The sequence below is a fragment of the Spermophilus citellus genome (assembly GCF_964194105.1).
Source record: "Spermophilus citellus genome assembly, chromosome: 6".
NCBI classification, from domain to species: domain Eukaryota; kingdom Metazoa; phylum Chordata; class Mammalia; order Rodentia; family Sciuridae; genus Spermophilus; species Spermophilus citellus.
In genome coordinates, this window is record NC_138187.1 from 34460413 (window position 1) to 34486909 (window position 26497).

The window sequence follows — 26497 nt, forward strand, 5'->3', positions numbered from 1 at the left end:
CATGTTATGACAGAGCATTTAGGAACAATTTAAAGACCTTTCTCAGGTAGCTGTACACTGAGAATTATTTTAAAATATGTCTTTGCAGTGAAATAAAACCATTTGGGTGCCTAGTTTTTCTTGTTTTTTTTTTTTTTTTTTTTTTGGTACTGGAAATTGAACTCGGGGGCACTTGACTGTTGAGCCACATCCCCAGCCCTTTTTTGTATTTTATTTAGAGACAGTGTCTCACTGAATTGCTGAGTCTGGCTTTGAACTCTTGATCCTCTTGCCTCAGCCTCCAGAACTTCTGGGATTACAGGCAAGAATCACTGTGTCCAGCTACTAGTTCATTTTGAAAATAGCAATCTTCACATACTCACATGGAATTACACAGAGGTCTTTAAAGGCACTCTATGCTTAAATGTGCAAAATAATTGCTTTCCTCCAAACCAAGGCAGACTGCTATTTCTAAATCTTCAAGGAGCTATACCACAAAACAGTTTCTCCCTTCTAACTCTCAGTCCCAATAAATACACACAACTACCAACAAGCGACAGTCTACCATTGCACAGTCCTTCTGTGAGTAAAGATGAGCCAAACTCACCCTCATCTATTAAACCAGAATTCTCTTTCGAAAGTGCAGACCCAAGCAATGACAAGAAGAATGTGTTCTAGACCTTTCGTTGACTGTCACTGCATCTGTTGGCTTCCCTATGCTTATCGCCTGAGTCTGGATCCCAGTGTCCACTACACCACGCCCTTGGTGCCAGGCATCACTCCTTCCATGCAGGACGGCTCCATGTAGAGACATGCAAGCAAGCCGACACCTCCCGTCTCCTTATGCCATCTGGTGTCTGAAACACCCTTCTTCTATTCTGTATGCACCTGGAGGTGCTGCTGTCCTTACCGACTCCCCTGACCATGCTCAGGGACACTGAGCGCTCTGTTGTGTGCATACGCCTATCAAGCGCAGGACAGACCCAGTTCTGTACATCTTGCACCAACACCTGCTGAAGATGAAGCTAAATGTCGTTTTCTGGTTTTAAATATAGAGAAAGAGTTCTACTGAAAGGAAAACAACGTCCCATCTTCATCAAATGCATCTTAGGAAACACTTTAAAAACCTGTTTCTGCAGATGATAATCTTACCTTTTAATAACAAATTTTATCCGATTGCCCACTTGAATGATTTTCTCCAGCCTTGGGATTCCATACCAAGAGGGACTTCTAAAAGGAATGTTTTCTGGTAGCCCTTCCACATAGAGGTCATTAGGATGCGCCTCAAATTTTTGGTACGGTACAGCCTTGGCTTCAGTGCTCCCCAAGGCCTCAGCTGAAGAAAATTAAAGCAATGCAGGAAACTAAGTTTGTGTGGAAGTCATATTTTAATACAGTCCCAAAGTATATGTATTTTCTGTCTTAGCAGGAACTGAAACAAGGGCCTCCCTCACATATACTAGGCAAGTGCTCTACCACTGAGCTATATACCCCCAGCGGTTTTTATTTTTATTGTGAGACAAAGCCTCCAACTTGTGATCATTTCTCAGCTTTCCCAGCAGCTGGGATTGCAGGTCTGCCCTAACAAGACCAACAATAAGCATTAAGGAAAGTTGAATGTGGAGAGGTAAGAGGAAGGAAATCTGAAGAAAAGGAGGAAGAAAAAAAGAAAAGAATTTTCAGCTAAGAACTGATGGGATGAAAAATAAAAACACTAAACTGAGACTGTTTTAGATTAAAAGAGGCACACAACAAGTTTAAGCATGACCCTTGTTTAGATCCAAATTCAAAGCAAAATTATTTAAGCTATTTTCCAGATAAATAAAAAAACTCAAAGATTGGATGAGCTGATACAGGAAATTGTTTTAATCTGGGGGTGGGAGCAGGACGGGGACTGGGCCTGGGGCACTCTACCACTGAGCCACATCCCGAGCTGTCCTCTCGCTGTCACTCAGATGGGCCTCCAACCTACAATTCCAATGCCTGAAACAGCTCTTGGTTTTGTCAGATGTGACATGAGGAAATGTCCATGCTGCGTAGGCACACACGCAGAATGGCTAAGTGACAGGATGCCAGTGATCTGCTCTGTAATATTCATGCAAAGACAGAAGAAGAGGAACCTGGGACAAGAGAAGGAGATGTGACAGAATCTCAAGGATCCGTGGGACTGGACTAATGGGAATCTGGGGATCACTGTGCTATTTCTCTCTACTTTTGAATAGCATAAAATTACAACTAAAAAGCATAAAACTGAATTTACTAATCCCCACTCTGAAACCATGTCCAGAGCTCTAAAAAATTCAAAGGATTTACATAACACCAGTACATATGGCCCTCCCTGCACGTGACACTGAATTTTCTGCACCTGGTAGTTTACACAGGGGCTCACTGCATTTCTTTGTTCTTGGCCTGACTTAATTTCTTTCATCAAATTACCAGCACAAATAAAGCAGTCACTCAGGCTGGGATGGGGCTTTATGTGTGCCTTGCAGGCTCGAGACCTGGGGCTTGATCCTCAGCACAACAAGCCAAACAAAATCATTAGGAAAAGGTACTTATAATCACTCTACTATCTCCCCTTAAAATAAAATAAAAAATCCTAGGGCTGGAGTTGTGGCTCAGTGCTAGAGTGCTCATCTTGCACGTGTGAGGCATTGGATTTGACCCCCAGCACCACATTAAATAAAGGTATTGCGTCCATCTACAACTAAAAAGATCTTCAAATATGCTATGAAGAATCTGAAGGTGAGTCAGATTCATCTTACTTTCCTAAAATTTTTTAAAAAAATTGTATAATATGCTTCAGTTGGAAAAAAACACTTACCAAACTTTTTGCAGAAAAGTTGATCTACCATCTTTCTTAGCTTAGTGATTCTGGCATACCACTCTTCTTTGACTGTAAGAATAAGTACATAAATTTTCTCAATTTCGTGGCTTTAAGGGCTCAGACTGTGACATATCATGATCATAAAATGACATTTTTTTTCCTTTTTGTGACTAAGCCATTTCTAAGATGTCAGAGTGCTTCATTACTAAAGAGATGCTGACTGAGCAAAAAAAAAAAAAAAAGAACCAATGAAACCAAGTTCAATAAAGCCAGGAAAAAGCTGGTTTACTCAAGAACAAGCAAGTCATTCTGCAATGAAAGTCCAGGGATGTGACCCCACAGGCAGAATACTTCCATGACACCAGCTCCAGCCATGTGGCTTCCATCTTCCACCCCTGCCCCCCTCCACTCCAGACAAAGGCAAACAAGAACATAAAGAAATACACTGTACTTCCTGCAAAGAAGGACTCGATCACAGGGCTGCAGCCACCTGCTCTGAAAGGCCAGCCCCCAGGCCCAGGAGCGGTCGCTACACCCAGCCCTTAAATGAGGGGCCCAGGGACCAGGAGAGACCAGTCCAACTAAAAAAATGGTGATGAAGCAAAACTCTGCCTCTCAAAAGTAGAACACGCAGGGTTCCTTCAGTTCTGTCTACCCAGTAACGGGATGTCCCTCCCCACTATTCGCGATGGGCCACCATTGAGAAATCGAGCTATGGTTCTGGAGGACTCTTGTGCCTGCGGTGGCACCCCACCTGTGGCCATGGTACCCTCCTTCCCCACAGTTGGTTCAAAGGAGAGACCAAGGCACACAGCCTTCTGCTGTTGCCAAGATTGGAGACCCACCTCCGGACGCGGGTTTGTCGAGCTGCAGGTCTTCCCGCGTGGAGTTCAGGAGCTCGTGTCTGAAAGGCAAAGTGAGCAGTGAGGACCACCAGAAGCAGGTGGCGAGATGGGAACCCGAGTCCATATTGACGCCACGCCATGAAGGCTGGTGTCAAGAAGAAAAGACCTCCTGGACTCTGGGGCACAGTAAACCTAAGTTTCTGGGGTATCTACAGTGTGAACAGAACGGTAACTGTAAAGTCTCCTAAGGTGCCTTGGGGATCTTGTGTCCTCTCAGGAAAACAGGCACCTTCGCAACCCAAAGGCATTTTAATAAGCATATTACAAAAATTTTAGGTGAGATTATTTAATTTGGGGGAGGGGGGTGCGACCAAGAGTCGAACTCAGGGCACCCGACCACTAATCCCTCACCCTATTTTATTTAGAGAGAGGTTTTTACTGAGTTGCTTAGCATTTCACCATCGCTGAGGCTGGCTTTGAACTCACAATCCTCCTGCCCCAGCCTCCCCACCCACTGAGATTACATGCGTGTGCCACGGCGCCTGTTGAGATCCTTTAATTTTATATTATTTTCAAGATTATCTACTTCCCAACACCTAACAACTGGTAACTAAAATTCTAAATATGTCAGAAATTCATATAGAATGATGTCAGCAAAATTCATAGTGTCTGAATAATATTAATAAACTGTGAAACAAAACATTTACTAAATTCTTTTTTTTTAAAGAGAGTGAGAGAGGAGAGAGAGAGAGAGAGAGAGAGAATTTTTAATATTTTTATTTTTTAGTTCTCGGTGGACACAACATCTTTGTTGGTATGTGGTGCTGAGGATCGAACCCGGGACGCACGCATGCCAGGCGAGCGCGCTACCGCTTGAGCCACATCCCCAGCCCCACATTTACTAAATTCTGAGATTAAAAAAACCCTACACTTTTAAAGTCAATGCTAAAAAATTTAGAGCTTTTCTTTTTCGTTATTAGGGATTAAAACCAGGACGCTTTACCATGAGCTATACCCACAGCTCTTTTTTTTGTTGTTTATTTGAGAAAGGATCTCACTGAGTTGCTTAGGGCCCCACTAAATTTCACAGGCTAGCCTCAAACTTGCCATCCTCCTGCCTCAGCCTCCCAAGTGTGCATCACCACATGCCTAGCCCTAGTTTTCCTTTTCATTCTTACTTCTACTATTTCATTTATTTTATATTGTACACTCATATATTTACACATATGCTTTGAAATTTTTAGAACTAAAACTAAGACATACATTAGTATACCTAGCAAAAAATGGAAGGAAAAGGACAATTATAGGCCCACTGGGTAGAGGCAAGTGTTTGAAGTTCAAAAGTCAATTGTAGCATACTGAGGCAATTCTTCATGCAGACCAACTTAAAAGTGGAAGATAAAATTACATATAGTAACCCAAACATTTATACAACCCTCGTGGCTCATGAGTGTCAATCACGTCCTAATGAGAACAAAGGCAAGAAATGGTGAAGTGCACGCGTCTTACTTCTTGATCACAAAACGAATCCTTTCCTTTGCAAGCAATATCCTCTCGAGTCGAGGAATTCCATACGTAGACGGCCTTCTAAAAGGAATTCCTTCGGGAAGTCCCTCTACATAAAGATCTTCAACATGAGACTGGAAAAGAGGGTATGGGATCGTCACCGGACCTTTGGCTTTTATTGCTTGAGCTTTAACGATAAAAAGAGAAAGGGATCAAGTCATTACAAGACAGGGATCTGAGCACGCTGTAGAAAGTAATAATCAAACACACACTGTTCTTGGGTGCCTATCATTTTATCTTATTCCTGTTAGTAAAACTGAATCAGGAAAAAAAAAGTCCATGAGAACTAAAAGAACACCCAGGAACCCATATTCTGTCCCCCTAACCCTAACCTAAGGCAGTGCAGACAGAGCCAGATTTTCTGCTGAAAATGGAGGCAGAGTGTGAAAGGGAAAGGAGCACCACCCGCTCCCGGGGTGGCTGTGCCGGGAACAAAAGCAGCGTGTAGAAGACACACGTGGTCTAAATGCTGTGGGTTCACAAAGGATTTCTTTTATATAACAGGAGGGGAAACTTATGAAATGAAAAATTTCTGCTAATACTTATTTATTCAACAGTAAAATAATACAAGAGTTATGAAATGTCCAAAGCCTGGGAAACAGGAATAATCAGATATAGCTTGCCCTCCCCATTAAGTCTCATTTTTTACTGGTATTGTGAACAGAAATCTAGTTATTGAACATTAACTTTCAAGTGCCATGTCACACATGAGTGCCAAGGGAGATGCACAGCCCCTCCTTTGCTGATATGCTGAATCTAAAAAACACATTTACAGACCTCTGAAAATGTCTGCCCTAAAGAAACTGCCATTAAGGTAGCTTTGAAATTTTAAGATGTGAAGATTGTGATCGCAATTTCACAAGATTTGGTAAACAATTATTTTCCTTGCTCTATGCAAAATAACTGAATAAATCATATTCACAACAAAAGCTCAAAATGTAACCCCGCTACACTTTATGGGAGCGGAAATCAATAACGTCATGTCAGCACTAAGCCATTCTACCCAGAACAGCCAGAACCGAGCGTGAGAGCAGGGCAGGGCGCGGGTCATGGGCTTCTGGGCAGGTGCCATGTGCAGCACTCTGCGGCCTCAGACCTGCAGGACAGGTGTGCCTTCTCCCTTCACACAAAGTTCAGAGGGCAGAGACACACTCAGGCACTCTGTCCCCAGAGCCTGTGGTCTCTTCACTATGTCACATGGCTTCCACACAAAGTATGTCAGGTGCATTCTGCTTTGAAATGGAGCAATTAAAAGCACATACAAAAACAGGCTTGAAACTCTGACAAAGTGGGAGGAAAACTAAAAGAACCTTAAGGAAATAACTGAAAGCATTTCAGAAAAGTTAGCAAACTTACTCTTAATTCTAGATTTTCACTGAGCAATTGGTTTGTTAACCCTGACAAAGAAACAAATGTTGGGGCTGGGATGGTGGTTCAATGTGTGAGGCACTGGGTTTGATCCTCAGCACCGCAATCAAATAAATGAATAAGAAAAGGGCCTATCAACAACAACAACAACAACAACAAAAAAAATTAAAGAAACAAATGTTGAGCCAGGCACGGTGGGGAACACCTGTAATACCAGTGGCTCAGGAGGCTGAGGCAGGAGGATCAAAGTCAGGGCCAACCTCTCAGCAACTTACAGAGACTCTGTCTCAAAATAAAAAGACAGAAAAGGGCCAGGGACATGGCTCAGTGGCTAAGCACTGCTGGATTCAAGAAAAACTATGTTCAAGTTTCTTAAGGTAAATAACAGCAATATAAGTTCTAATGCTACAAAACTTCACATAAAGAAATTCAATGGCAGCTGGACGCCATGGTGCAGGCCTGTAATCCCAGCAAGTAGGCAGACTGAAGCAGGAAGATCACAACTTCAAAGCCAGCCTCAGCAACTTAACAGAGATCTGTCTCAAAATAGGAAAAAAAAGGGCTAGGGATATAACTCTGTAGTAGATTACTCCTGGGTTCAATTACCGAGACAAAAAAGAAATAAGAAATTAAATGATGCAGGAAAACATTATAATAGATTTGCAAGCTAAATTTCAATATATTGAACTGGGTGCAACGGTGCACACCTGTGGAGTACCATCTACTTGGGAGTCGGAGGCAGGAAAATTGCTCGAGCCCAAGAGTTTGAGATCAGCCCAGGCAACTTTATAAGACCCCTGCTCAAAATAAAACCACAACAACAAAAAAAACCAACTGTATTACAGAATTTTGCAGCCTGCCTCATAGGAGGCAAGAGCCCTTGTCTGGCATGAATACAACCCTGGGTTCAATCCCCAGGACTAGGGGGAAAAGATAAAACACATGACATTTTTCAATGATTATTGCTTTTTTTAGATGAGCATTTGATATATACCATCTGGTGATAACAAATCGCTTTTCTTTCACCATTACATAGAATAACTACAGGATAAAGCAGGAAAGTAAAGAAGTAAAGATTCTGAAATCTAACAAACTTATTTATATATGAACAACAGAAAATACAGGCATCTCAATGAATAATGAACTTATTACACAGCAGACCAGAAGCAGCTCAGGAAAACCATCTTCAAGTAACTTTTAAAATCCAAGACTTTGTCATGATATGTAAAGATATCCCCAGATGTGTATACTCAACATTTAAAAGAAATGTTAATAGGCATTTAAGGAAATTAAAAAATAAAGTTTCCACTATCCAGCCTCTGAAAGTGACCTCTGTAAATGACCTTGTTGGGGACAGTGTGTGAGGGAGGCACGGCTCCAGGACAGCCCTGGCCATGCGCTCCTCAACCTGCGATGGTGAACACTAACTCCACTGTTTAAATACTTCCAACCAAGAATTAAAAGAATTCTTCCATTTAGACATACCGTTTTTTCTTTCAAACAACTCTTCAACTTGTTTACGTAGATCAGTAATTCGCGCATTCCATTTCTCTGAAAATTGAGAGGACCGGTCAGTATCAGATGCGCAGGCAGGTGTCGCTGTGCCCTCCATGACCCACATCGCCTGCTCTGAGCCCACCCCAGAGCCCGAGTCTCACCAGTCCCTCGGGCTGCACTGCTTTCCCAGGGCTTCTCCCCCTTTTGTGGTTCTTAGAATGATTTCAAAAGGAGATTATAAGGAACGTTTTGAAGTTTATTTTCAAACCCCTTCCCAATGACTACCTCCCTGTTTTAAAGCCTTTCAGTTTCTGACAAGGAGGTGGTCAGAGAAGACCAGTCCAGTTAAACACCACAAGACAAGGGCAAGAGAGCAGGGCCTCCAGGGGACTCAGGAATCCTCCAGGGCGGGTGCTAGCTGGGCGGAAGTAAGATTTGACAAGTGCGTAGCTGCGACTTCACAGAGTCTTAAAGAACATAAGCGTGAATAAATTTATGTAGACAAAAATTCAATCTCCATCGAGTAGTTGTGACTTTAACAAGGGAGGATATTAAAGACACTGCCTCCAGGGCTGGGGCCGTGACTCCGAGTCGAGCACCTCCCCAGCATGGGCAAAGCCCTGGGCTCAATCCCCAGCACCACAAATAAATAGAAAGATAGAGAAATAAATGAATGAATGAATGAATGAATGAATAAAATGTTGTTTTCAAACATAAATGAGATAAGCATTCTCTTTATCGGAAGAACGGCTCACACATACAATTCACCATGGATATTTTATTTAGTCCCTTAATCTACTGACTGGGGACTGGGGGCTGGTGTATTAGCAGGTGGTAGTCACACAAAACAAAAATGAAAATCAAGGAGTCAAACAGTCCTTAAATAAAAGGAGATTTTAATGCTAAGAGAAATAATTGCTAAGTCATCAACAGAGTCCGCTCGCTGTGCTTAACGCCAGAAGCTACATGCTTAAGGCTTCAGCGAACCCAACTGACTGGGCCCACTTTCCAGAAGAGACCATAGCGCTGCTGTCCCCGCTGAGGGCCTCCGCCTGTCACCACAGCACAGAGCTGGAGAGGCCCTGCTCCACGGGAACCTACCGAAGTTGAACTCCCTCACTTTCCGCTTCCCAGCATTTGCAGGCTCTGCGACAGGCGGCTGTGGAGGCTCGTTGCTCTTTGGTCTCTTGGTGGGTGGAGAGTAATCATCATTTTGAGAAAGAAAACTGTCATTACTAGAGGAACAGGGTACACGAGTGACAGCCCAGGCCTGTCAACCTCTCAGCACCAAAGGCACAAGGGGCATCAAGAACCACTCCTAGGACCCCTGCCACTACAGTTTTCCAGGCCAGGCCGCCACCTCCCACTCCTCTGGTGAGTGCACGGCTGCAGCCTGCTCCTCTGCCTCGCTAGTGTTTTTAGTTCGCTCCATCTGAGATGCCACGTTATAAAATTCTCCATCTCCTCAAGTATTTTTCAAAAGGCTCCCTAGAATCTTACTCTAGATTTTTCAAGAACAAATTCTAACAGAGACACTCACCTAAATTTATCCAAACACAGCAGGAGGAAAAATAAGGCTCGAATGAAAAATACTCACATTGAGTTTATAGAAAACCCAAGCATGGGGGCTGGCGATGTGGCTCAAGCGGTAGCGCGCTCGCTTAGAGTGCGTGCGGCCCGGGTTCGATCCTCAGCACCACATACAAACGAAGATGTTGTGTCCGCCGAGAACTAAGAATAAATAAATGTTAAAATTCTCTCTCTCTCTGTCCCCCTCTCTCTCACTCTCTCTTTAAAAAAAAAAAAAAAAAAAAAAAAAACCCAAGCATGTATCAACAAGGGAGGGTGGATTAACTGTATATCAAACACAAAATTTACAGGATGAAAGAAACAGGGCTATATTACTTATGAAACAAATGCTGGTTCACGCAACAAAGGACACATGCATAAATGGGCCATCAGATCTGCACACAGATGGCTGAAGACACCTGTTGGAGGCCCATGCTAATTTCCTGCAGAGTATGCCTGCAATACCAGAGTCCTCCCTAAGAACCCCAGGCAACCCATGCCACTCGGAGTTCTATTTAAACATCATCTGTAAATCGTGAAAAATACCATTTTAATAACAAATATCGTATGTATAAAGTGAAAAACAATTGCTGTTTAAAAAGACAATAGCAATGACAAGACAGTCAAATACGGCAAGAAACTGCTTTAGGGCAGATGAACTTGCTCTCGCTTCACAACTACATAGGTGTAGAGAGCGTGGGGTGATCTGATCACATCCCAACACTACACACACAGTGCAGCCAGGACCACACTCTGGGGTAGTTACTGTCCACTAACCACGAGGTCAACTCTCAGAAATGGAAGGAATGCACATCTGAAGCAGGGCACAGCGCCACACACCTGTAAATCCCAGCAACTCGTCGGAGGCTGAAGTCAAAAGGATTCCAAGTTTGAAGCCAGCCTGGGCCACTTAATAAGACCCTGTCTCAAAATAAAAAAAATGTATGAAGGGCTGGGGGTGTATCTGGGGGCAGAGTGCCCCTGGAGTCCATCCCCAGTACTGCAAGGAAAAACCTGCCCATCTAGCTCCATGTACCATCTTGCCTGGCACAGCGGCAGGCCAGCTGCAGTACTGTCTGTCTGTCTTTTTAAATCTCTCTTGCCACGGGAGAGCTTTTTTCCCCCCAGTGGTGAAAAGGATTGAACACAGAGTCACTCTACCACTGAGTCACATTCCCCAGCTCTTTTTATCTATTATTTTGAGACAGGGTCTCACCAAGTTGCTGAGGCTGGCCTTGAACTTGGTTCTTCCTGCCACAGGCATGCACGTGCACCCAACCAAGTGCTGGATCTGAAGGGGAACCTTTGAGTGGAGCTGAAAATTCTGGCACCTCCTTGCCCAATGGCAGCAGGGAACACAGACGACACTACTGTCCTGGTGGGCTCGCTGCCACCAGGCCTCCCTGTAATGCCAAAGTCACCTGAGAGTATCTGCCAGCTGTTACAGTAAAAAAACGGTACCAACCCAACAGGCACCAGATAAAACCCCACTGGAACCTAATTATGTGTCTGGCAAGATGAAACTGCTTTTTGAGGATGATACTTTTATTTCAGGAAAATATATTAATAATTTCCAACATTCTAAACACCTTATTGTGGTGAAGCCATTTTAGAAACCCCGTTTCAAGGAAAATCAAGGAAAGAAATCTGAAAATAACTTAAAAATTACAAACCCTCAGTAAAGTAAGACCAGTCTACATCACCTCAGTTTATAAACTACTTTAAGGATTTCAAATAGTCAAAGGTGATATAAATAGATTAAGTGAAAATATACTGAGTAATAGTTTTAAGTTTAACTCTCAAAATATACTTTGAAAATTCAGGCCACAGGGTCCCTCACTTGAAATTTCGAGAGGAAACCTATTTTCCTTTCTACAAGCCACTTGCACACCTCGGTTCAGAGCAGGAGCTCACCACCATGTCTGTGTTTGGCCAGCGCTTGCTAAACAGTGTGTGACAGGACTTTGATGGCCTTCCCCGCCCCCCACACTAGGGATTTGACCCAGGGACACTCTCACTGGACTGGACTCCCCAGATCTTGTCATTTTTAATTCTGAGACAGGATATCCTTCACTGCTGAGGCTGGCCTCAAGCTGGCCATCCAGGGTAGACTTTCATCATAATCAAATTGTCAATTTTTTACATCCAAACTTACATCCGTTCAAAGTTAAAAAAAAAAATGGGTATACTGTGTCTTCTGAAAAAGTTAGAGCCACTAATTACACTGCACAGTTCAAATAAACAGATCCCATTTCTTCACACAAGCATCCAATTTAAAATAACTCACCTAAAATCCACATTTTTACATAAACAATTATGTATTCACCAACTATTTAAAAGCTATAAAAATTTACAACACAAACTTTTAAAATGCTGACCTACGCAATCTACCCCAAACCCACCGAGACACACTCACTCCTACCTCCACTGCCCCCGCCTGCTGGGAGCACTTCTCTCTGTGCCCTGCGTGAATGCCACAGCCCCCTGAACGAGTTCTCTTTCTACCGTAAGTTATTCTGAGTGCCTTCAACACCGTGGCTATGTTTCTTGAAATAAGCAGCAGGTCCCGTCATTCCTCTTCAAAGCATGCCAACTGATCCACCTGTTTTGCCCACTGTTAAATCTTCAGCACCCAGTACACTACTTGGGCACATACAAGGTCCCCAATATTTGTGGAAAATTTAAGTGAACATGCCTAGTATAGGGCTTATTTATATGCAGCACTAATTCTTTGACATTGCCAAAGAATGAATTCCACAAAAAGTTACCAGAGAATGACACATACCCACTGTCAATTGTAAATCTACCATGATATCAAAACTCTAATACAACATTGACCCAATTTGTTTATGCAGCTTCTGTAAAACACTCATCTGTGTATAAACAATTGGGTCTTCATTAAGTGACTGTCTAGCAGGTATAAAAAGAACAAAAATTTTCAAATGTTAAGTTCAATCACAGATTCTCTGATTGCTATTGTAATAACTATTGCTATTGTAATAACATGTAATCAAATACATATGGAAGGATGTACATACACAGTACCAGTATAATACCAGGACCTGGTGCCTGCCAAGCAAGCAATCCATCAATGAGCCACTCCCCTACCTCTTACGTACACCTTTAAAATAGACTAAAAATAAAAATTTAAAAGATAGTTGACATAGAGAAGTTGATTTAGAGAGATGCAAAATAATTAAAAAAATAAATTTACTTAAAATCACTTAAAGAAAACAGTGAAAGAAAATCATGACCTGGATTAGGCCATAGTAAAATGAACGCACTTGAATGACTCAGGATTATTAAAAACAAACTGTGCAATAAGGAAACCCCTTTGAAACCAAAAAGTCCCCTCTATTAGCTGAACCTAGAATAAGTATATGGTAACAAGCCCTAAAAAGTAATAAAATTTGAGTCTGGGGTTGTGGCTCAGCAGTAGAGCACTGGCCTAGCCTGTTCAAGGCCCTGGGTTTCATCCTCAGCACCACATAAAAATAAATATATTTTTTTTAAATGCTAAGATTTTCTCATCACATATCACAGATATCAGAACTGATAGCAATCACAATGATGCTTATGAAATTGAGGCTTGCAGTCATCCTGCCCCCAGGGGTCCAAGCTTGAGCTGCCATGTTTTCAAGGCTACCACTGACTGCAGATTCGGGTGGGTCAGCACAAAGAGCACACCCAGCAGAGGGTAAGAAGCGCCATCTCTAGAGACACAAGCCTGCACCCCGCAGAGCTGCAGCCCTGGCTGACTTCAAATGAGGCTAGGCAGGGAAACGCCAGGCCTCGCGTGCCTCTCTGTGAGCTCGCAGAGAAATGCAGGGAGAGGCAACAGGAGGGAGTGCCATCTCCAGGCAGCAGGGGCATCGTGCCCCTTAAGCTGGCCTCATCGCATGAAAGGCATTTTTTCCTCTAAACATAATAGTATATTAGGAATATTTTTTTCATATCATAGCATTAAGAAAAACATATCACAAATGAATGAAATATGATATGTCAAGAGCTTTGTAATATTTTGAACTAATAAAAAAAGAAAAAAAATTTTCTAAAAAAAAAAAAAAAGAAAAACATATCAGTATTTCAAAGCCTACATATTTTTCTATTATAAGGATAGACCAAAATTTAACTTTTTTAAATACATATTTTTTAGTTGTAGGTGGACACAATACCTTTAATTTTTATTTTTATGTGGTGCTGAGGATGGAACCCAGTGCCTCACGCATGCCAGGTGAGCACTCTACTAACTGAGCAACAACCCCAGCCCCCCAAATTTAATTTTCTGTGGCTATTAAATGGCATCTACCATTCTGCAGTCATCTTTCCAGAAAGAATAAATATACATACCAACCAGATGTCACAGCAAGTTCTTATCTGACCTTCCCTGTTAACATTAAAACTTAAGTTTTACCTTCCTCAATGGCTGGCTGAAAAATGGCTGGCGATGTGACAAACAGCCCACATAGAGTTTACATGGAAACTGCATACAGAGACCAGGAAAATGTCCCTTGTGTTTCACTGGTTTTTTGAATGTGAAGAATCAGTCTATACAGTAAAACTCGACTCTCCAATCACAAATTTGGATGGTAAATAAGATTTATTTTACCGTGTTTAGTTTAAAAGAAATGAGATTCATCACTCCCCCTTAAAGATTAAAAGTTGAAATGACTGATAAATGCTTTAGATTTCAGTTATTTATTTCCTGGTTTTTATAACATCTCATGAAGTCTTAAAAAAGTGTTTTCTAAATTTTTGAAACAGCCTATGCTCTAAATTTTGATATATCAACTTGGTTATTAGTCTTATCCCAAAGTTTCACTTGTATAATTTTAATAATCACCCACTTTTATCATTTCTGTAAATAAAACAAAATTGTGCTATTTATATGCTCTTATAAATGTTCTCCTCTGACAATTAATGAGGTCTTTATAAAGTAATAATATTTCAATTATTTAATGGGAGACTACAAACAATATAAAGTACCCTTTAGGTTAGTAAAATTCTGTTAATGAGAAAAGAAATCTGTACAGTAACCAACTGAGATCAGCACATTAAATGTGAAAGGATTTCCCACCCTGGACAGAAACTGCAACCAGCTTACGCTTTAGAGGAGGAAAAGCAAACGTCTGGAGCAGCCTGGAGTGGCCAGACACCCCCATTCCCAAGTGACACCAGCAAGGTACAGGGACAACGGGGAAGGGGAGGGACACCCAAGCCCCTGAGCCAAGAAAAGTTCATGCAGCAGTTAGGAGGAAAGAGGTGAGTACCCAAATGGGTGGTCCTGGGGGTGGGCGCTACGGGGAGCCTGAGGGGAATCTGTTACAATGCATGCAAACAGCCTCTGTGTACTTTCACAAAACCACACGCACACACAGACCGCACACACAGACCGCCACACACAAACCACGCCCTGCTGCCTGCTCCCGAGCCCAGGGCAGAACGGGGTGAGGGGAGCACAGCTCCTACACAGCTGCAACACGGCGCTAGAGGAAAGGGTTGCACTGATGGGGGAGATCATGCGTGAGCACTGTGAGACACTATTTAAAAGGAAAACGATCCAATCCACATTTAATAATTATCTAACATGAAAAGACACACTGTCACCTTCATTACAAACTGGCTCATCTGTGCTTTGCCTACCTTTGAAGCAGGGGCCCGCACCAGCAGGGTGGGCCGGGTGCAAAGCTGAGGAGGGGCACTCGCTGGAGCCCAGGAGAGCAAGAGCAGCGTGGGAACAGAGTGAAGCCCCTTCTCAGAAAAACACTACTGACAGGCCAGGAATGGTGGGCATGCTCAGCTCCAGCTCCTCAGGAGCATGGCCAGTCCAGCAGCTCCAGGCCACCCTGGGCCACAGAGGGAGACCCTTGCCCCCAAAACAAAACCAAACACTGAAGGGAGACTCAGTACCTTCTCCTACACTGTGCCTAATGAGATACCAAGGGTTCCAGCTCTATCATGCCTCTACCACACCCAACAGGTCACAGGCTGCTTCTATAGGCACCAAGTCTGGCCATAATGTCCTTGTTCCCACAGACAGAGGGTGTGCTCTGATCAACTGTGGGCCAACGCTATCTTCTATGGCTCAACTCTGCTGTCCAAAACTCCCAAAGCACCGGGTGCATGGCTGGAAGTGGGCTGCCTGGTCACACCAACACACATACATATACGTATATATGTATCAACTCATTTCACAGGTTTCCTTTAAGAATGAATGAAATGCATACTTAGCAATGTGAATGTGACACATTTTATGACCAGAAGTCAACCTTTGGAATCAAGGCTTTTAGACAACTAACCTTCAATAGTCACCTCAACTTCAGGGTCCTCACTTGTTTCTGAAGGGACATGTTGAGTAGAATCTTGAAAAAAATAAAATTCTAAAATGACATTATTAAGCATTTTCCATATGTTCCAACATTTTACTGATTTGATATCCAAAAGCAGCCTACAATAAAATGTAACTGGCATTTTAATTCATTTCATATGTTAAAAATATTTGACCCTGTTGGTTATAAATAGGGATAAAAGAAACGAAACTAGAAAAACTCTAAAACTATTAAATAAAACAAAGTTATCTGCATTAATTAAGAACTCAAAAGAAAAAAAACATATTTCTCGGAAGCATAAAATTACAACAAATTCACACTTATTTTCCTGCTATAACTAGAAAATGCCAGGATAAAAATAAACGCTTCATACTTGAGATTCCATCTCTCCTCTCCTTGTAGGCATCCTATGGGGGTTTGTAACTGTTAAGTAAAACCACAATCCATCTCTTGTGATGGAGACCCCCTCATCTCAAGGAAACGACTGGGGCAGCTGCATACATGGCTAGACCCTTTCACTCTGTGGCAAGGACTTTCAGCGCTAAGTAAGTGTCTCATTGTATTCAGCAAATGTCTGTTGGAATGTTAGTGCCACAAGCTCAGCTATAGGGTGTTTTCAGTAGCTTGCCTTCATTTTGCAGAGGTGAGAGATTAATTGATTTGCCAGAGATTATGATTACTTGTTAGTAAAGGAGTAAAGACCAGAACCCAGGTTCAATACAATTCTGCTAAGAGTAGACTATGATGATAAAAATCTCCCCAAAACAAAGTCTTTCAAAGCCTAGCACATGGGGCAAGTCCCATACCTGTGAGCCCTGCGCTACTGCCTATAGCCCTGCACCTCGCAGCCTCTGTCCAGGTTGCTGCAGCGGGGAGGCTGCCCTTCCAAAACCACAGTTTTGACGCAGAGAGAGTATCAAATCACCTCCGACATCAAAACATGGGCTGACTGCCCCCCAAACAACTAGTACAGAGTTTGAAATTAGCACATCAACACTTCTGAGAGAATGGATTCCAATTAGAAACTGTCAGTCTGCGCCTGAATTTGGAAAGACTGGCCTACAGTTCAGAAACTTGAAGTTGTTGTCTCCTTCACTCCAGGAAGGCAAAAGGTCAAATTCTTGATTTTTAAAAATAAACATAAAGCCACAGAACAGATTACCTTTTTATCTGAGAAAAATAATGCACAATATGACCTGTGATCAGAGCGCTCTGAACCCTTACCAGGCGCCCTCCGTGAGCGACCTACCAGCCTCCTGGAGAACCACTTAGTCTAGCTGCAGGAAGCCATCCCACCTGGCCCCAGCTCACCCCCGAGCCTACAGGTAAAAGCTGCAGCACACTGCAATACTGAGTCCCCAGTTCCAAGCCAATACAGCCGGGACACTGGTAACGTGGCTCAGGAGGCACTCATGGGTATAAAAATAAGAGACAAACTCCTTCATTAATATATTTATAGTATGTCACCCAACTGTAAAATGTAAAGTATTCAATAGGACATTTTAAAATGAATATTGACACAGCCAGTTCTGATTTTATTTCTAAAACACTTGAAGCTATTTCCCCTCGACAAATTTTTAACATGGCACAGAAAAACCAGAAGAGAACAGCACCACCCCGTGCACACAGGGCGAGAGGAGCGGTACTCACCACAGGGCGGCCGGCCCACCTGCTCTGCTGGCCACACAGAGAGGGAACGGCCGGTCCTAGGTCTCTAAAAAGAAAACTGCTGGCCGGGAAGGCAGACGGCACAATTGTCTTTTTTTATCTCCAAGACAGTATTTTAAGGATGGTATCATCTATAAAATACAACATACAACTATAGTAAAATTAAAAATCCTTCCCCTAACCTTCTGCAGGCACCTCCATTTCTGTTCCCTCGTTGCCTTCCGAAGAGTGATGGCTTCCTAAAAAGAAAATAAACAATATGTACTAGACCAACCAAAACCCACACAGAAGAATGAAGAACTAGGTAACAGCAAGCAATTTAACACATAATGAACACACACAAACCATTCTTAACTCTTAGTAATTATTTCAAACAATGTTCTCTAATTCAGAAAAACACACAACACTTCTACTTGGAAGCTAACTTTTCTGGAAAATACAAACACATAGATGAAGCTAGGGGGCTTAGGGGCTTAACATCACTTGTTCCAGATTGTGCACCACGATCTCTGGTAGGTGCTGGGGTCTGAGAAGCACAGTGGCTTCAGGTCCCGTGCCCATCTGTCAACAACCCACAACAGCAATAGGAAGACAAACCCAGGAGACCCTGTTCGCTCAAAGACTGAGCGCGGGGCTGGCCGCGCGTGGGCTGGCCGCGCGTGTGCAGCCCTCCACTCACTACCACAGAGGCTAAGGAAGCGCCTTCCCCACCACTTGACTGTAGCTGCACTTCAGGAAACTCAGAAGTTAAAATTTAAGATACTACCCTGAGTCTCAAAAGCATTCTAATTCAGGTAATATAATCTGCCTGCGTCTAAACACTGGAACATAAACAACAGGTCAGGTTAGGCAGTCACGGTAAACAGGCTCATCCTAGGAAAGAAAGGACCTCAGACGCCAGAGAGCCACGAGGTGAGTGCCCCAGCTCCTGAACACCTATGCCACCAGCAAGGGACAGGTGCTGAAGTACTGCCTTCTAGTGAGGGCAAAAGATACCAGCTCTGGGCAAGACGGAGTCGCAGAGGGGGAGAGAGCAAGCCATCCACCTGTCCCATCTACTGGTGACTCAATTCAGTCACGAGCTTACTAAACAAAGGCCTCAGCTAGGAAAACATTCATCTTGATTAACTGCAGCCTCACAATGGCCATGAAGCTGTCGTTCTAGGTCAAACTGCTGGGTTTTTTTCCTCTGGCTTTCACAAGCCATAATTATCTTGAGGTTCTTTTCTACTTTATCCCATGAACTTATCTGAACTCACAACTACAGGCAAATCTACACCACTCAGCTATTCCAACTGAATAAAATACCTCTCATACCCACTCCTTCGCTTGGCTTTTACCCTCACGTTTGGGACTTTGGACTCTTTTAAGTTCTTTGACTGCAAAGTCAAAGGAAACAAAGAGGTCAAGTCAAAAGGAGGAGAGGCAGTGGAGCAGAGTCCAGGAGTCAAAGGAGAGCATGGGTCAAGAGCGAGGCCGGCCAGGGTGGTGGCTATGTAGACCAGGCCGTGTCCTCTACGCTCTGTTCAATCTTAGACAGTGACACTCACACAACAGAGGACATCTAACAAAGTCAATCTTAAACTCCCAAAGCCCAGACAGACAGAAATAAAAGCCATCACTACAGCCTATGATTGTCAACTTGGGACCACTACACGACAATTCCAAAAAGGCAATCAATTAATAAACCCAGGGATGAGTGATATTTTACAATCCTTTCAAAAACTAAGTATCAGTATGACCTTATCAATATTTACATCACTGACTTTATACAATAACAACCTTATTCTGACTATTCTGATATAAGGTATAAATGTGTACTTTACCTTAAATAGGAAAGTGTGTCATGTACCCATTTCGAGATTCATTACTAGATTCACAAAAGGGAAAATTGGTTTTGAAAAATTGTTGCTTGTGAAGTTCATTTATATGTTTAAAAAAAAAGGCCAAAACATTTTTCCTTTTCCATTTGGAAAAGTAATAATATAGTTATAAATAACAAAACAGTCTGTCCAATATAAAGCAACATCAAATACTAACAGGATGTGGGAGAATGGAAGTGAAAAGTTTATACCTTGCAAAGACTTCGAAAGGGGCAGTTTTTCATCGACATCATCAGTTTCAGAAGGGCCTGCTTTGGGGACAAAAATAATACTTCAAAAGTAATCCCCAAAATATATTTTGGGTCACTTTGATGAAAGAGTTTGGTGAGACATGGGAAATAATGGCCTTTTTACAAGTAAAAAAAGGTCAAAAAAAAAAAAAACTAACACAGAAAAAAACTAAATTAAAAAACCCGACAAACACAATGATCGGTGTTGACGTGTGGTCTCAGTGGGTGGGAGGGCATGTCCAGGTGGATTCATGCATAGACAGTCAAGAAAGATTCTGAAATGGCCAGACACATGGGCTGGATGACAATGGTATGTCTGAAGTGGTGGGAATGTTTTTTTTTAAACAGCAAAATATTCAACACAGTAAACTGTAACTTCCACCCCACATGGATTATAAATGCAGTTTTATCTGGTACATATATTTATTTTTTCTATTATTTATGAAAGATGCAAAGCCAAATTGGTATACCTTCCTTGGAATCACAACACGATGGAACTACCAGTGAACTTAAATAACCATTGAAATAAATGAACAACTAACAGGTATTAATTCAGATCCCCCTCTGCCACTCCCCCATCATAAGCACTTCTTCATAAGTGGAAAAGGTTCCTTCCAATTATCAGTAGAAAATACTTTGGAAGCCTTCACAAAACACTACAGAGACTTTGAAGACACATTTCTGTTTATCAACAAGTTTTTTAGTGATCAGTTTAAAAGAAACAAAAGATTATATTTTCAATGCTTACTTTTTGGGAATGCGGGGGGGGGGGGTACTTGGGATTGAACCTAGGAGGCTCAACCACTGAACCACATCTCCAAACCTTTTTGGTATTATATTTAGAAGCAGGGTCTCACTAAATTGATTAGGGGCTCACTAAGTTGGTGAGGCTGGCTTTGAACTCCTAATCCTCCTGTCTCACCTCCCAAACTGTTGGCACCATCTAGTTCAGCTCAATGTCTATTTCTTTTTTTAAAATATTCTTTAGTTGTAGATGGACAACACCTTTATTTTATTTATTTTTATGTGGTGCTGATGATTCAATGCAGTGCCTCAACACATGCCAGGCAAGCGCTCTACCACTGAGCTACAACCCCAGCCCCCAATTTCTACTTCTTAACATAAAATGTATTCTTTCATTGATGTGTACACAAACCAGCTATCTCTTATTATCATTTGGTAAACATTCTAAGACATCTGAAAGGCTTTATTAATGCACAAAGTTGCATAAAACTTCACATTACAAGCAAAGGACATAGCGTGAAAGAAAAACTACTGTTATGGTGTGGATGTGAGGTGTCCTCCAAAGGCTAGTGACAATGCAAGAAGGTTCAAAGGAGAAGTGATTGGGTTTCGAGAGCCTAACCAATCAGTGCATCGATCTTGTGATGGGATTAACTCAATGCAAGCTGAAGGCAGGTAGGCTGTGGTTAGAGGAGGTGGTAACTGGGGGTGTAGTCTCTGGGATAGTTAAATATTTTGTACTTGGGAATGGAGTCTCTCTCTGTTGTCTGATCATCATGTGAGCTGCTTCATGCTGCCACACTCCACTGCCTCACCACAAGCTCTGAGGAAGGGAGCTGGCTGTCTACAGACTGAGACCTCTGAGACTGTGAGCCCCTAAATAAACTTTTCCTCCTTTACAATTGTTCTTGTCAGGTCTTTTAAGTCACAGGCATGAGAAAGCTGACCAAAACGACTGTGGGGCTGAGAGGGGTACTTCAGGGGTGTGGTGTTGCACAGTAGGCACGAGGCCTGGGGAGCCATCTGCAGCACAGCAAGAAATAAAATCTCAACTAAGATCAAGACTCTGAGATCAAACACCACACCCACCCCTTCCTAGTCATGCAACCTGGATACAAAACAGAATTCTCATCAAGAATGATGCTCATGGGGCTGGGGCTCAGTGGCAAGAGTGCTTAACTAGCATGAGTAAGGCACTGGGTTCAATTCCCAGCACCGCATATAAATTAATAAAACAACCTTCCATAGACAACTAAAAAGAAATTGGGAAAAAAAAAAGAAGAATGAACCAGAGAAATGAAAAGTTGTTCTCGATTTGTGTACGATGAATCAAAATGCAGTCTGCTATCATGTATAACTAATTAGAACAAATGTAAAAAAAAAAGAAGAAGAAGAAGAAGAATGGTGCACCGCCAGGCACAATGGGACCCGCTGTGATCTCAGCAGCCTGGGAGGCTGAGGTAAGAAGATGGCGAGTTCAAAGCCAGCCTCAGCAGATCAGCAAGGCACTGAGCAACGTGGCGAGACCCTGATTCTACACAAGTACAAAGAAGGGGGTCTGGGGATGTGGCTAAAGCGGTAGCACACTTGCCTGGCATGCGCAGTGCACCGGGTTTGATGGGTTTGATCTTCAGCACCACATAAAAATAAAGATGTTGTGTCCACCGAAAATTAAAAAATAAATATTTTTGAAAAAATTCTCTCTCTCTCTCTTCTCTCTAAAAAGTCTTGCCGGCCAATACCTGCTTCTTCCTTTAAATAAATAAATAAATAAATAAATAAATAAATAAATCAGGTACAAAGAAGGGCTGGGGATGTGGCTCAGTGGTTAGGCACCTCAATCCCAGGACAAAAGAAAAAAGAATGATGGAAACACTTGGGGTGGGGGTGGCAGGGCAGGGAGGCAGGCACAGGCCTGGGTTCCAACTGCAACACAGAAGGTGAGGGGAAAAGAGAAACAAGAGACAACAGTCAAGGGCTGGGGATGTGGCTCAAGCGGTAGCGCGCTCGACTGGCATGCGTGCGGCCCGGGTTCGATCCTCAGCACCACATACCAACAAAGATGTTGTGTCCGCCGAAAACTAAAAAATAAATATTAAAAATTCTCTCTCTCTCTCTCTCTCTCTCTCTCTCTCTCTCTCTCTCTCTCTCTCCCCCCTCTCTCACTGTCTCTTTAAAAAAAAAAAAAAGAGAGAGACAACAGTCAAGGGTGGCAAATGACTTCCAAGTACTACTATAGCTCCAGGGCAAGATGTCAGCCATGTGGCTTTCTCCAGATTCTATCCTCAAATTTAGGGGTGGGAGGTAGGAGCCCAGGCCTCCACCTTGGAGCTGGAACCCAGCCCTGCCCTGAGTATTTTTAAGAAGGTCATTCTTAGTCATCAGTATATCTCCTGGGAGTCCCAGCATAGAGCTTTTCTGTTCAACACTGGGGTTTCTAGTTTAATGAATGCATCAGGTTCAGGTAAGCTGTTAAGGCCATCTGTGGATAAGTACAAAGTTTATCTTTATAAATGATCCACATTTTATAAATAATAATTATTTACTGGGTACAGAATTTTCTATATATATAGCAATTAGCTTACCTTTATTAGCTAGAGATAAAATATCTATTTCACATTTGTAAGCATTCATCAACTTGCTATATTTTCCACGTAATTACATGCAGACATGTTTATAAAATTATCATAATTAATTTTTTACTTTACTTATTGGATACACCGAGGGGGGGCGCAGTGGTGCATACCTGTAATTCCAGTGGCTGGGGAGGATGGCAAATTCAAAGCAAGCCTGAGCAACTCAGTGAGATCCTTCAATCTCCAGTACTCCCCCCAAAAAATTATTAATGGTTTGAATATCAACGTAGTGACTTATTTCTTATGTTTTTCCTTTCATACGTTAAATAATCTCACCCTTTATCCCCACCTTTTTGCTTCAAATTAATATTGCTAAACTAAAGCCAGGCACAGTAGTGCACACCTGCAATCCCAGCAGTTTGGGAGGCTAAGGCGGTAGGATCACAAATTCAAGGACAGCCTGAGCAGCTGAGGGAGACCCCATCTCAAAAATAAAAAATAACAAGGGATGGGATGTGGCTGAGTGGTAACGTTCCCCTGGGTTCCATCCCCAGTACCCCCCAAAAAAGGGAGGGGGCGGGAGATTGCCAAAGTAGGATTTCTGGTTTCGGTGCCCTTCTCCCAGCATACCTTCATAAAAGGTTATACTTTCAAATCCATGCTGCTCAGTAGCACCCTTCACTCTTACCCTTGTAAGGCTAGAGGTGCCCACCAACCACCACAGAAATGGAAGCACCCCCAACCCTCACGCTGGAGTGCTGCCTGCAGAACCTGCAGAGAGCACAGACATCTCCTAGGGCATTGTGGTGGACAGCAAAGGTTTGCCAAGAAAACACCAAGGTGATCCTACAAAAGCACACAGTACAGCAGAGCAGTGACCATGGTAATACTACTCTACTGGTAACAAAAATAAAAACCTTGACAGCACACTGGACAACCACACAATAGCACACACAGGCCAACCACTATGGTAAACTTAAGAGATTAGCAAGAGGATGCACGCACACATACACTCACACATACACACGGTGGAAACGCACACGCAGGGAAGTCTTCAGGATGCACCATCCTTGGTTTTCAGAACAGTGGCTGAAGAGGAATCAGGAGAAAAGCAGGATGTGCAGCGCCCAGGCTTGGCTCTAGCAACAGGGCTGAATGGTTTCCTCGAGGACAGAGCAGCCCAGACCTCAGCGTCACCAACCTAGGCTGGTGGCCTAGGTGAGCAGGGTTCCACAGCTCACTGAGAGCCAGGACAACCCACAGGAGCAAGTCTACACATATGCACAATGGCCTCGGGCCACCAGCAGGGAGGAGGCCCACCACAGAGCACGCCCAACACTGACCAAAGTTCTACAAAACCCATGATGGAAAACTGATAAATCAAAACCAGAAATGCAAATCTACTGCTGGGCGCAGTGGCACATGCCTGTAATCCGAGTGACTTGGGAGGCTGAGGCAGGAGGATGGCAAGTTTAAGGTCAGCCTCAGCAACTTAGCAAGACACTGTCTCAAAATAAAAAAATAACAAGGACTGGGGATATAGCTTAATGGTTGAGTGCCCTAGATTCAATCTCCAGTACCTAAGAAATATACAAATCCATAGAGAAAACGGAAAACTCCCAACTCTCTCTCCATAGTAAGTGACAGAAGGAGACTGAAACCTCAGGACGCAGGGAACCTGGGCCCTCACCCACCCTCACCGGACCTGTCACTGCAGGGAAACCCCACAGCACTGGACCTCACTGGACTGCATGTCTGCCCCAGCTCACAGGTGGCATCATCAAGACTGCATTCTGGGCCCAAATCAAAGTTAGAGCAAGCGCATTCACACAGATGACATAACAGAAGCCCCCACGCGAGTGGCAGAACAAGATCTGAAAAATACACAAACATGTGGATGTCATTCCTAAGTGACCCACAGGACAAGGAGCAGCCACAACAAATTAGGTACTTTTAATAGGATGAAAATAATGACAAATCAAATTCTGTGGGGCAGCAGTGCCCGTCAGCCACAGAGCACTGGCCCAGTGGGCCCAAGGTCGGACCAGGCACAGGAAGGGAGTCTGCAGGGCAGCTGAAGCGGGGCTGTGAGGACAATGGTGGCATTAAAAAAAGAGTTTAATCTCTCACCTTAAAAACTAAAATAGAAACAAAATTCACCTGCAGAAGGCAAGAAATACCATCAGCAAAAGTCAAAGCTGCTCCCTAAGGAGAGAAAGAGCATTAAGGAGTTTCTCTGGGCCAAGGGCTGAGGTGACACCGTCCAGTGAGCCACGTGAGGACCGTGGAGACTTTTTTTATTTTAACCACTGAGGATGCTCTGGAGCACGTGCGTGGAGGCCAGGAGGTGACCAAACACACCACTGCACAGCCTCAGACTCACGAGACGGGAGCCACTCCAGGTGAGGGCACCACCAACACCAGGCCCGAGTTCGGCACAGAGCTGGAGCTTCACAACGCGGGGGGTAGGGGGCAACAAAGAATGTTTTGCCAAACTCTGTGACCTAAAATCCGAATGTCTGGCTGAGCACATAGTGCACATTTAAGCCCAGCTTCGGCACCTTAGCAAGACCCTGTCTCAAGAAACAGAAGGGGCTGTGGATGTGCTCAGCAGGAGGGCTCTTGCCTGGCCTGCTCAAGACCCGCAGAGTGAGCCCACGCATCAACCATGATCCCAACACTGCGTCTCGGCCAGGTGGGGCTGTTCAACATTTGCAAACTAACGCACAGGAAAAACCATTGAATCACCTCAACAGACGCAAAAGTCTGTTCACATTTAAGCTTCTTGAAAATCTTAAAATATAAATACCCGAGAACTTTCCCAGCCTGATGAAGCACCTGCGAGGAACTCAGGCGTCAAGTTGAGCCACTTGCTCCTCCAACTGCCAAGATGGGATCAAGCAGATTCCCGCCACTGCTCCCCCCCACTGCTCCAACCCCAGGAGAGGAAAAGGTAAACACACGGAAAAAAGGAGGAATAAAACTGTCCCAAGTCGCAGAGAATGCAAGTATCTACACAAGAAAATCCCTGAGATTTCACCAAAAAGATACTAAAATAAGTGAAGTTAGCCAGATCATAAGATACAAAGTATGTAAAAATAAACTGTAAGCGCATGCACTAGCAATAAATAGAAGTTAAAATAAAAATTTAAAAAGCACCCTGTATGCTAACACCAAAGCCCATGAAAAGCACAGATCTTACAAACCACGTACAAGATCTGAACACTGAAAACCCCAAGTGCTGACCAAAGGCCAGGAGGAAGAGTCGGACAGCAAGACACAGAGTTACTAGGCTAGAGCCAGACCACTCCAGACTCAGCACAGTCTCCGTCAAGAGGCCCAGGGGCTCTGCCAATGAACTCACAGCTGAATGTTTTTAAATTTACATTAAAAAATAGTTGTAAAAAAGAGTAATG

At 43.3% G+C, this 26497-nt stretch overlaps 1 protein-coding gene across 1 annotated transcript in view; it reads right to left on the reverse strand.

Annotated features, from left to right (window-relative positions):
* The window catches only part of LOC308650967 (general transcription factor II-I-like), a 73903-nt gene that overhangs the window by 20056 nt on the left and 27350 nt on the right, over positions 1-26497 (reverse strand). The window contains exons 10-18 of the mRNA XM_081297566.1: positions 19723-19782; positions 17831-17887; positions 15947-16013; positions 9184-9308; positions 8071-8136; positions 5161-5344; positions 3652-3710; positions 2804-2875; positions 1132-1315 (exon numbers count right to left, since the gene is read on the reverse strand). Of these exons, the coding sequence (XP_081153692.1) occupies positions 1132-1315; positions 2804-2875; positions 3652-3710; positions 5161-5344; positions 8071-8136; positions 9184-9308; positions 15947-16013; positions 17831-17887; positions 19723-19782 (874 nt within the window). The remainder of the gene's footprint in view (positions 1-1131; positions 1316-2803; positions 2876-3651; positions 3711-5160; positions 5345-8070; positions 8137-9183; positions 9309-15946; positions 16014-17830; positions 17888-19722; positions 19783-26497) is intronic.